The sequence below is a fragment of the Rhea americana genome, unplaced genomic scaffold, assembly GCF_003343005.1.
Source record: "Rhea americana isolate MKP2758 unplaced genomic scaffold, rheAme1 scaffold_147, whole genome shotgun sequence".
NCBI classification, from domain to species: domain Eukaryota; kingdom Metazoa; phylum Chordata; class Aves; order Rheiformes; family Rheidae; genus Rhea; species Rhea americana.
The window spans coordinates 1061717-1073525 of record NW_028185561.1 but is presented as its reverse complement, the minus strand read 5'-3'; the positions used below and the strand labels follow the sequence as shown (position 1 = coordinate 1073525).

General features: G+C 36.5%; 1 protein-coding gene across 1 annotated transcript in view; it reads right to left on the bottom strand.

Moving 5' to 3' along the window:
- DOP1A (DOP1 leucine zipper like protein A) overlaps positions 1-11809 on the bottom strand; it is a 61924-nt gene that overhangs the window by 14988 nt on the left and 35127 nt on the right. Inside the window, exons 18-26 of the mRNA XM_085299233.1 lie at positions 9061-11065; positions 8851-8962; positions 6866-7045; positions 4502-4627; positions 2892-3026; positions 2296-2351; positions 1627-1731; positions 874-940; positions 525-582 (exon numbers count right to left, since the gene is read on the bottom strand). Coding sequence (XP_085155359.1) covers positions 525-582; positions 874-940; positions 1627-1731; positions 2296-2351; positions 2892-3026; positions 4502-4627; positions 6866-7045; positions 8851-8962; positions 9061-11065 — 2844 coding nt within the window. The remainder of the gene's footprint in view (positions 1-524; positions 583-873; positions 941-1626; positions 1732-2295; positions 2352-2891; positions 3027-4501; positions 4628-6865; positions 7046-8850; positions 8963-9060; positions 11066-11809) is intronic.

Here is an 11809-nt window from a genome sequence, read left to right as displayed (position 1 = left end):
AGAGAGAGAAGTAAGGAAGCCCAACAACATAAAACAGAAAAGTCTGGCAATCAAAAATAGTGACATAAAACAGGTGAAGTTTCTGCTTGGAGAAATCACTGCAGAGACTAGAATGCTAAATAAGAACAGGATATATACAAGTTCTTTTTTAATAGAGGAAAAGAAATATTAATCTAAACATCAAAAAACCCACACTGTTTCATGGACAGCATGGTTAACAAAGGTTGCTTTCTAACCCTACAGGACTTTTGCCCTGTGACCATTTCTCTAATACAGCCCATTCATTAGCTCTCCACAATATTCTCCCTACAGCTCCCTCTCACTTCCCAAGGTGATTGGCTGGAAAACTGGCAGTGCCTGGCTAGTAGCTATCCAGCTGCTTCTTCTTGAGAAAGATAAAGGGGAATTTCATCTGTTCTTTCTCTTAATGGGGGCAATAATTTCTCCTTTTTCTACCTAATTGCCAATTTTCAAAAGCATGTAGGAACATTTAGGATGTCTTTCAAATTTTGCTCAAAATTCACCAACAGTTTTTGGGGTGGCAAAACAGGGAGAGCACAGAGGTCTCATTTCTTTAGGGAACTACACTAAATAAATCAGTCAATTTCAAAACAATAAACATTTTAAAAATTTGTTCAGCAGTTATCAATTGCTTAGAAACATTTTTCCAGGGAAAATCATTTGGATACACTATTGTCATTCACATGATTCCCTCAAATGAGGCATTTATTGTTCAATATTTTCAAAGCATATATGTGTGTGCGTGCGTGCGTGTGTGTGTGTGTGTGTGTGTGTGTGTGTGTGTCTGTGTGTGTGTTTATATATATAAAATATATATATAAAAAAATACATATATAATTTGTTTTGTTTTACCTGAAGATCTCTCTGATCTTTCTTATTCTCCAGACTTGGATTTTTCATAATAAATTCATTAAGAACACTGCAAAAATAATCAAGTAGACAGGTTTTATTCTTATAACAAAACTCAGGACAACTCTGAAGAAATTTACAGGTGTAACACTTATTTACGAAATCTTCAGTTATTTCTCTTTAATTTACTAACATTCTAGAAAACATGTTTCCAAGTTTCTTAACCAGAATAGAATATTTTCCAAGTGTTCTTAACCAGAATAGTTTATGAAGTACATGTTTTACTAGAACACACAAAAATATCTTTAAGGTCAATTTTTAGCAAAATTAAATTCCAGAAAATGGTGCCTTGATGCTTTATACAGAAAACCATATTCAACATTTTATTTCTAACATTCCACAAGCAGTTTACATGCTGGGGATTAACCTAATCTTTTTCAGTAGGCTATAAATATACACTTAACAAACAGTAATTGGAGTTATTTGCTAAGTAAAACCAGAAGCTTAAATCTACTGTTTAAAGAGTCTGAACAGCTCAAATAATCAGTAATGTAATAAAAATCTTGGCTTTTATCATATTACAGTATACAGTTTAATACATATAACCATTCCTCAGAGAAGAAACTAATTTGACAGACTAAGAAATAGGGATTCCTCTCTACTCTTAGTCAATGATTTGGAAAGACCAACACTTCAATATGATTTCACACACTTATATTTGAACTTCCTTAGAAATCACAAGTATCGAGTGCTTACCCAAGTATGAGGAATTGTCCTGGGGCTGGAAGACCAACCTGGATAGAGTCCTTTAGTAGAAGCAGTAGTGATGCCCAACTATCTACTAAGCTGGTCACCGGAATCCTAAAAGAGAAAGTAATGACAGCAATGAAAACAGGATCTTATCTCTCAGGTGTCCTTTTTTTTTTTTTTTTTAATTTAAACTTCACAGTTCTCCAGTCTGATATTGTGAATCAACATTCATATATAGCTTGTTTAATAACTGATTTAATACTAGGTGGCTACATCAAGCTTGTAGTATACAGACTCTAGAAAAGGCAGAAGGCAGAACAGTGCACTCAAAAGATATGCTTTTCAGCCAGTGGTTGGAGTCATACCAGTGAGCTACAGTATAATTAAATTCAGCTTTCGGTGGCTCAGGTAATTAAATTCAGCTTTCGGTGGCTCAGGGGCAGATTTCCTGCAGGATTTTTAGGTAGGGAAAGAAAGGTGATGCAGAACTGCGGAAATCTTAAAATACCTTTCCTCATTATAATACCTACGGTTCAAAACCATTCTTTTTTTTTTTTTTTTTTTAACTTTAGATTAACAGGGAATTTTTTTATCCTATGGATTATAAAAGATAAAAACGACCAAATCATCCATCCGCTTCTTATGACAAAAATAAAATCCAACTTCTTGTCTTACCTCTGAGTATAGGCATAGAAAAACTGCAACATGCAAACTTCCAGTGAAAGATGCTTCTAGGAAGAAGATATGAAATTTGTGCAATTTGAAAGACGCAATTAACTTTTTTTGTTGTTGTTTGTCACTGCAAAAACGACAATGCTGAAATGTTACAGCAGTGACTGAAGACAACTTATTTCATTAACAGTATCTTATGAATTCCCATTCAAGCATCTTTTTATAAAGTTTTTTTTTCTTTTGCTCTTTCCTCCTTTTCCCACCTCCCTTTCTCACCTTTAAAAAGTCAACCCGACTCCACGCCACACGTTTGTTTCCCTCATGTAAATATCCTATCCCTATGCAACATGATCTTTTACAGAAACAGTACATAAGATTCAGGAGTTTTTTAATAAATAGCAGTAACTTAGGCAGGTATGACTTCTTTTTATTTCCCTGCCAAAGGTTCATCTATCCACTATATATTCAAAATCTTCAGATTGTAGTGAATGGTAGCATGAATTGTTTGAATTTGTGAATGAAGTATCCATATCATTTAATGTCTAAGCTTCTGTAAAAAGCTATTAAATAAATGAATAGTGCATTTACAATTTTCATACCTTGTCCTTTGCTATGGCTGGAGGCTGCTTCAACACTTCCTTCACTGTTTGTATAACAGTCTCAGTTCTCATTACGCTGATAGAGCGAACTAGCTCTACCAGTAGAAGTTGTTCTTCACCAGCTGCAGGAATAACCTAAAAGCATCAAATGTATGTCATAGATTTTCATCACAGACAATGCCTGCACTAAAATTAAGACAGTCTGCCTCACACAGTTCTTATCAAGTAAAACAAAAAAGATCTGCTACTACATGGGTCACTTGGGTTGCAGATCTGAACTGCCTGCCAGAGGAGCTAACTATAGACAATAAAGTGAATCCTATGAAGTTGCCTTTATTGTGAGTGATGCTTTTAAGAAAGCTCTTAATGAGAAGACTTTTCCGAAGTGAACAACAGTGTTCTGACAATTCCTGAGTGTCACAGTAAAAAACTCTAAAAGTTTCCTCCAAGAAAATACTCTGTCTTCAACTACTTTTGTGGTAGTTTTCAAGTTAATACAGAATACTGCAATAAAAACAGTCAATGAACAATCAAGCAACTAAGCATGCAAAAGCCTGGAAATATGAAACACAATGTTGGAAGCATTGGTTTAGGCTGGACCACTATAATCTATCTGGGTTCTAATTTGGAAATACATTCCTTCCCACAAGAATAGATTTGTCTGTTAACAAAATATTCATACTGTCTTCAAATAGGACATGCTATATTTGATATGTCAGATAAATTTATAGAAATCATTTCCATCTAGGGTATGATGGGAGTCAAGAGCTCCTGATAGTCATCACTGAACTTACAGTACAATCTTAAAAAGCTGCATAGTGACTGGGTAGGTGAGGTGAGGTGGTGAGGTGAAGAACATATATTTGCCTGCATTGTGTGAGATAATTACGTAAGTAAAGCCTGTAACAAAACATACATGCCAAGGGGTCACTTAAATTTACAATCATGGCTTCAAAAACAAAAGGGCTGCAAGTGCTCTGTACTTCTGCAAATTTAGGTGATTAAAAAGGATAGTGAATACATACAGGTATTCGAGTATGAATACACTGAACCAAATAATTCACTCAAAAAAAAGTATGCTTTTAAGAGGTTATGCCAATAGTGAAAAAGTATTCATATAGGAGCAAAAGTGCTCATATATTCTATTTATGAAGGGGTATAGTATACATCCATACCCTTAAGCCTGTTCATAAATTATCATTATTATCTTACTGTACTGCATAGCAAACTTGGTGACAGATTGCATCCATACTGCCCTAGATTCCAGACAGGTACAGAACAGGAAGACCAGGTTTTAAAGAAAGCATTTTTTTTAATCACAGTCACAATAGGAGACACACCACTTCAGCTAAAATGCCAGTAATTAATAGTTCATCCGGGGGCTTGGAGTTTTTTACTCTGTTCCTGAAGAATTCAGGAAGATAACCCAGTTCTAAATTCAATTGGTTCCTGACAATACACTTGCTAATTAAGAAATACAATTTATAGAAATATTTTCCATATTCCATAACATGCATTTTTCACTGGAACCACTGACATTATCCTTAATACTTTCAAATCACTTGAAGGTACTACCTCTCTTCAAAGTGACCACGGTAGTATACACATACCTTTGTCCTAGAAGTATTTTTATTTTGCCTCCTTTCATTCCATACAAATGCAATAGCAGCCATGAAGTGAACACCATGATTCATTGAAATTGGGCCCAACAGTTCAAGAATCTGCTGCCTCAAATTCTGAAATATGGAAGCAGAACATATATGCCTTTAAATAAGCAGAACATTATGTTCAAAATGCCATGCTCGAATGGCAACTGTCACTATTTTTTTTGTCAAAATGTAAGTATGCACTGAGTGCATTCCTAAAGCTCTACACTACATCTGGTACTCTTTAATCATTATATTAGTGACTAAAACAATGGAAGAGAATATACACTTTTTAAATTTGCAAATGTTAATGAAATGGAAAGCAGCTGATATAGAAAGGTATAAAATTCAAAGTGACCTGACAAACTGGGAAAATGTCCTTGGGCTTTGCATGCAAAGGTAGAAATAAACCACTTTAGCAATTCAGGATGAATAACTATTTAGATAGCAGTGCTGCTGGAAAAAAAAAAGTAGATCTTGAGATTATAATGGATCACAAACTTACTGAGTCAAGAACAACAAGGAAAGGAAAAAAGCATCCATAAATAGCTCTGCTGCATGCAAGACATTAAATATTATTTCCCCTGAAAGAGGATACCATGTAGCATGTCCAGTTTTGGACACCTTACTTCAAGAAATGTACACAAGTTGAGAGAACCCAAACTATAAAAAAGAGAAGAAAAATTACTGATACAGAAAATATGACTTATAAGGGATAGAATTTAATTTGTATAGTTTAGAGAAAATAGTGGGGTTATAACAGTTTTCAAATGTGTATGAAGTAATTACAAAGAACAAAGGAAGATTATGTTCATGTCGACTACAAACAGTGGAGAGCTTAATTTATAGCAAGTGAGATAAAGATTAAGAAGTAGGAAGAAAGTTGTACAAAAAGCTGCTCTGGAAGACTGAAATTTTCATTGTTGAAACTCTCAATAATATGTTTCTTAAGCACGTTAAAAGTGCACTTAAGGTGCACTTGGTCAGAAAAAACAACATATATTTCCTGAGACGACTTCTAGCCCTGTTTTCTATGACAGAAAAACCAGAGGGAGAGAGAGAGAAAAAAAAATCTATTTCCTGTCTATTTTCTGAAAGCCATTTCTGCTTTGATCTGATCTGAGGTATTTCAGTAGGAATTCTCTAAGCTTGCAGGAAACTGCTAAATAGGATCCTCGAGCTTGACTCTGCCTTTTATATACCTGCCAAGAGAACGGTTGCCAAAGCAGCCCAGTTGGACTGAAGCTTAAAAAGCTCACTCATATATAAGGTACACAATTCTATACAACTCCATGTGTTTTTTACCACAACAACCAGTTCTGAGGCAGCTATAAAAGCAGTACAAAAAAGGCATAAGGTGAAAAAGCAAAAACCCTGTTCTAATAGCTGACTAGCCGAATTCAACCAGAATTTTTTCATATATGGCATATGTTAAATATCCTTTTGAATAATGTGAATTCAGGCAAAATAAAAAAAAATCTGGGATTTACAAAAGAGTTAATGCTGATCAGAGCACAAAAGCTTATCTTATTTTCACAGAAGTATAATGTTTATAGGCCATCCACTAGTACAGACTTCCCATCAGTGAGTGGAAAGCCTTCCTGGCAGCACGAATATGACCATGAATTAGTCTGTGCAAAAACAACAAAAAGAGTTTTCTATTACTTCTTCAGTTTGAATGACAAAGGTTGAAAAGTTTGTAACATCATCACAAAGCATATCTGATATATTCAAATTAACTATGAGGAAATCATATTTTAAAATACTTTAAATTTAAATGTAATTTCTTACTTAAGAATGCAAAGTACTACAAGTTTGAACTGTTTTCAATAAAAGGACTAGGCAGAGTTCTCAGAGGCCGCCTACTTGTCCCCTTCTCAGCTTCTCTTCTTTACAGTTACAACCTGCTATGACATTTCCGTGTGTATAATGACACTGCTGTACAAGAATTGAATGAATAAAAAATTAGTTCACAAATGTCCGAGTACAAGCTGTTTTAAAAGTAGAGCTCTGTTTTGATAAGATTTTACATGAATATTTTATATCCTTTGAGATATAAAAGGGCAGTCTTAAATGGCTTCAACTGTTCTTCAGGATGGACGTGATTTCCTTTGTAGAAAGCTGCCAGGGGAGACGTGTTGTTGTCAGCAGAGACACTTAAATTTAAAAGCGGATTCAATGCTTGTTCATAAAGCCTTGTTTCTAGGGGAGATGGTTATAGATGGAGACAAAGGTATTAAAACACAACTCACACTTAAGAGAATGTAGATGAATTTAGTTTGACAAAGGTACTCATGAACAACTTAACATAATCCCTGATAGTCTGACCTTTGTCGATCCGAGATTAATAGTGGTAATGGAAGCAGCAGCAGCAGTTGTTTTCTCTGAAGAATCTGCAAGGTGAAGGATGTTCCATAGCAGAGTCACAGAAGACATGATCATATGCAAGATAGATAAGATCCCACTGCGTGCTTCAATCAAGTGTTTCTGATCTACATTAACCAAAAGCTAGTGTATTTCAAAGGAGAAGGGGAGGAAAAGCATTAAACATCTCCAGCAGTAGTAAAACAGTATTAATTGAAATTTAATGGACAAAGTCTGCAACTTTAAGACTTATTAAAAATATTTTTAATAATAAGAGTATATGCAATTTTTAGTCTATTAAATAATAATAATTAATCTTTTGACTCACAATCATACAGTATGGAATGTATTCTGAACATGTGAAGCCTCATGTCTATAGTGATCAATTTTATATCATTTACCAATACCTTTGCAAAATTCAATTATTTCAGAATTTGAGGGGAAACTAATACTTTATGCAAATTTATTTACTTGCACAGAGAGTAAACACTTTTGAGTCATTTCTAAATGAATGGAAAACAAAGCAAAACATGAACAAAAGCAGAAAAAAAAAAAAAAAAAGTAGCAGGACAAATATTTTTTTCCAGAATCTGGGCCAAATTCCTGACATAGACTATGCTCAGAGTATCAGATACAAAAATACCATTTCATAGAATCATAGGAACAAAAAGACAAATTGTGAATATACAGAAGCTACAGAAAGAATATTTTGACATACTGCAAGATGAATAATCACAGAATGGTTGAGGTTGGAAGGGACCTCTGCAGATCATCTAGTCCAACCTCCCTGCTCAAGCAGGGTCACCTAGGGCATGGTAGACAGAGTTGCATCCAGGCAGGCCTTGAAGATCTCCAGAGAAGGAGACTCCACAAGCTTTCTGGGCAACCTGTGCCAGGGCTCTGTCACTCTCACAGGGAAGAAATTCCCCCTCACGGTCAGGCAGAACTTCCTGTGCTTCAATTTCTGCCCATTGCCTCTTGTCCTGTCACTGGGCAGCACTGAAAAGAGTCCAGCCCTTGACACCCTCCCTTCAGSTRCTTATACACATTGATAAGATCCCCCCTCAGTCTTCTCTTCCCCAGGCTGAAGAGGCCCAGCTCTCGCAGCTGTTCCTCATGAGAGAGATGGTCCAGTCCCCTAATCATCTTCGTAGCCACATGCTGGCCTCTCTCCAGTAGCTCCATGTCTCTCTTGTGCTGGGGAGCCCAGAACTGGACACAGCACTCSAGATGAGGCCTCAGCAGGGCTGAGCAGAGGGCCAGGATCACCTCCCTCCACCTGCTGGCAACACTCTTCCTAATGCACCCCGGGATACCATTGGCCTTCTTGGCCACAAGGGTGCACTGCTGGCTCATGGTTGTCCACCAGCACTCCCAGGTCCTTCTCTGCAGAGCTGCTCTCCAGCAGGTCAGCCTCCAGCTTGTACTGGGGCCTAGGGTTATTCTTCCCTAGGTGCAGGACCCTGCACTTGCTCTTGTTGAACCTTATGAGGTTTCTCTTTGCCCTACTCTGCAGTCCAGGTCTTTCTGAATGGCAACACAGCCCTCTAGTGTATCAGCCACCAGCCAGAAAATTATGGATTAGATAATGCAGCCAGAAAATAAAGGCATCAGTCTGTAAAGTCCCACAACCGAAGCCATCTCTAAAAGGTTGCATCTCAGAGGTCTGAAAGTTAATTAATTCCTACTTTTGCTCCTTGACAAGGTAACTAAACAAAAAAAGGTGTAAGAATATTCTTTCAAACATCTAATTTTTAGAAAAATGTTCTTCTGTTTAATTGATTTGTGTATATTAGCAATGAAAAACAGATTTATAGCCAAGATAGTCATATTTAGTATTTTTCCACACAAGCCTCCAAGTACCTACATACAAACACTGTTATCACAATTACATGCCTTAATTTGATGGGTGCTGTATAGGAATCTTTCAGATGCCCAGACAGACTTACCTGATGATATTGTGTAGATGGATCTAGGAGGCAATAATGAATTATTGTTGTGATACCTTCCAATAAAGTGAGAATCATATCTGGTGGAGTGACTGATGCCATCCAGAGAGGCCTAAAATAAAAGATTCATTTTTTAAGTAGTTCATCTGATGGCAAATTAATTCAATAGAATAAAATTTCTTTGAAAAAATTATCTCCACATACACATACCTATTATCAGATAATCCCGTTTCATATTTATACTGCTGAATTAAATTATCCAAATTCCTGCAAAGCTGAAGAGTCACCGAAACAACCACCCTTTGAAGAACTTTTCCCATGTAAGGCAAAGTAGAAGTTATAAGGCCTATCCACTGGGGATGCATTTTACAGGCACAGTGTTGATGCAGAGCTCTTATCACCGCGCAGAGAAACATGCCTTGACAGGTTATTGGCTGGGAGTGTAAATACTGAAGGGAAGTCATCGGCTGCTGAGGACCAATGTGCTCCAAGTCCGTTACGACAAATTCAAAGCCTGTTTCATTTTCCTCAGGCACAGTCATTACCCTGTGTTCCAAGACAATCAGCCGCTGGAGTACTTTTAGAAGCTGTGACTGCAGCGTACTGCCATTATCAAATTCATCTTCAGAGAAGTTTATAAGGCTGTCTTCAGAGAAACCTTCTTCTACAGCCACTATGTTTTTTCCAGCTATCTTTTCACTGTGCCATTTCTGTGCACTAAAGATAGAAGATAGCAGACAATGAAGGATCACTTTCTGAACCTTGCACTTGGATAACATGTCCGAAATAAAACTAGGAAAGCCCTTTGCAGAGCTTTCTATGACTTTTGCCAACTCAGCAAAAAGAAGTGTCAAAATTTCTATACTCATCATTTGCATATTACGGTTTCCTATTAGATCCTGTGAGGTTACTTTAACATGAGTTGGATAGTGGCTCCGCATATAATACAAACACAAGGAGATAAGAATTTCTATATACATAGAACTCCGAAAGTTATGATTTGAATCAACTGGGATGTGACTATAGAAATCTTTGCCCATAACAGATATTCGATGTCTGGCTAGAAGATTCTGGAGCAATGAGAGCTGGGGAGTGTATGCATTGTTGACACTGGTGGTAGAGATGGCACTTACAAAAGCTGAAGGATTTGTTTTCAGAATTGCTTTAATTGCAGAAAAAGCATACAGTGTCCTTGAAGAGTCATACAGCTGGAGATAGAGCAGCACATGCTGATACAATGGATGGATATTAAAGTTGGGAGATCTTCGCATTCCTGGAGACCCCACATCACTCTCTATTTCTGAAATCTCTCCTTCTCCACAGCTGTACCAATTTTCTAAATCAAGACCATCACTAAAGAAGATACTGGTTTGCTTAACCTTTTCTGTTTGGGCTTTCTTCTTCTCTTCATCTTTCTTTTTGGCTATTTTCACTTTAGGTTTTGCACCTGGTTGCTTAACAGACTCTTTAACAATTGTTTCTTTTTCTGACATTTTTTCAGGTGGCTTTCCTTTGAAGCTGAACTGAATACTACTGTGGCTTCGCTTTCTAGACTTTGATTCCATGGAAGTAAAAGTGAGATCAGAGAGAGACTGCTGACTTGCAGCAATACAGGGTGAAGAGTTATTTCTTGAAATTTCATCTCGTAAGCTCTCAAGTCCAGTCTCAGTTGATGCTGATAATAACTGGGAGCTGTCATTACTAAGCAAACTACTCTGGCTACTCTGAATATTTTGATCTTCACTTTTAGTCACCTCTTCAGAGTTATCTAACGGACTGAATTTGCATGAAGTATCCTCAGAGTGCAGATTATGTCCACCTGATTCAGCCTCTTCTCCAAGACCACTTACAACTTTGCATATTAGATCTGTAACCACTTGTTGCACAATTTCATCAGGGGAGTCCTCTCTCAGAGTCTGAGAGCTATCCTGAGCACTCAGGCTTTCTGTCTCTACCTCGTAACTGATGTTGTCTCCAACAGATGACTGAGAACAGCCAGAGTCAGAACTCTGCAATGTTTCAACTTGATGGTCGGGAAGGTCAAAATCAGATGCAACCATTGGAATAGTCTCACTGCTGGTACTTAATAAGGAAAGCCTGTCACTCAAAGGGTTGACAGTCAGGCTGAAGTTCTCCATTTCGTCCATAGCAAGTTGTTTTTCATTGCTCTCTTTAGGTATAAGTTGTCCTTGGCTTAAAGGCACATGAGAAAACGCTGCTTAAAGAGAAAAACAGAAAATCATATATGTAATATTCAGAATTAAAAATAAGAATTTAAAGAATTTTTAATATGTCGACTGAGATGAAGGTACAGTACTTAGCTTCTTTTCACTCCAAACAGGAAAAAAACGTTAATATGCAAACCACACATGTTCACTTAATCAAAGCAAGATTATTTTAGTAGTAGACTTTAGCAAAACAGCATAATTCACATACATGAAATCTTATGCAGGCTTATGTGTGTGTGTTTTCAAAAAAAATTAGTAAACAGTATGTTACTAAAATTACACTAGACATGTTACACCTTCAAACTATATCAGTATGTCAGCTGAGTATGTCAGCCTCACATCATTGTGTTTCTAATTCAAAAAAAAATTTCGCTCTGGGTGAAACTTTAAGACATATGCATTAGTTCCACTGAAGTGAATAAGACATAATAATACTCAAATATTTATTGTAGAGTATACTTTCTTCATTTAGAAGCAACGAAACTTCAAAGATACTGGAGTATCTTTGGTTAGATATAATGGGTGGACTTGGCACCAAGCCTACTGGCTTGAAWWARAMAAAAAAAAAAAAAAAAAAAAAAGTATGCATAAAAAGGTGTACGTATAAGCAGTAGTTACTACAGAAATTTCTTATGAGAATTAGAATCAAAAATTTCTACTGCATTTTAATGTTACTTGTAATTAATAAATAAGCAAAATTAAATAAGAAACTTCCTAAGGTCCTCTAGTAT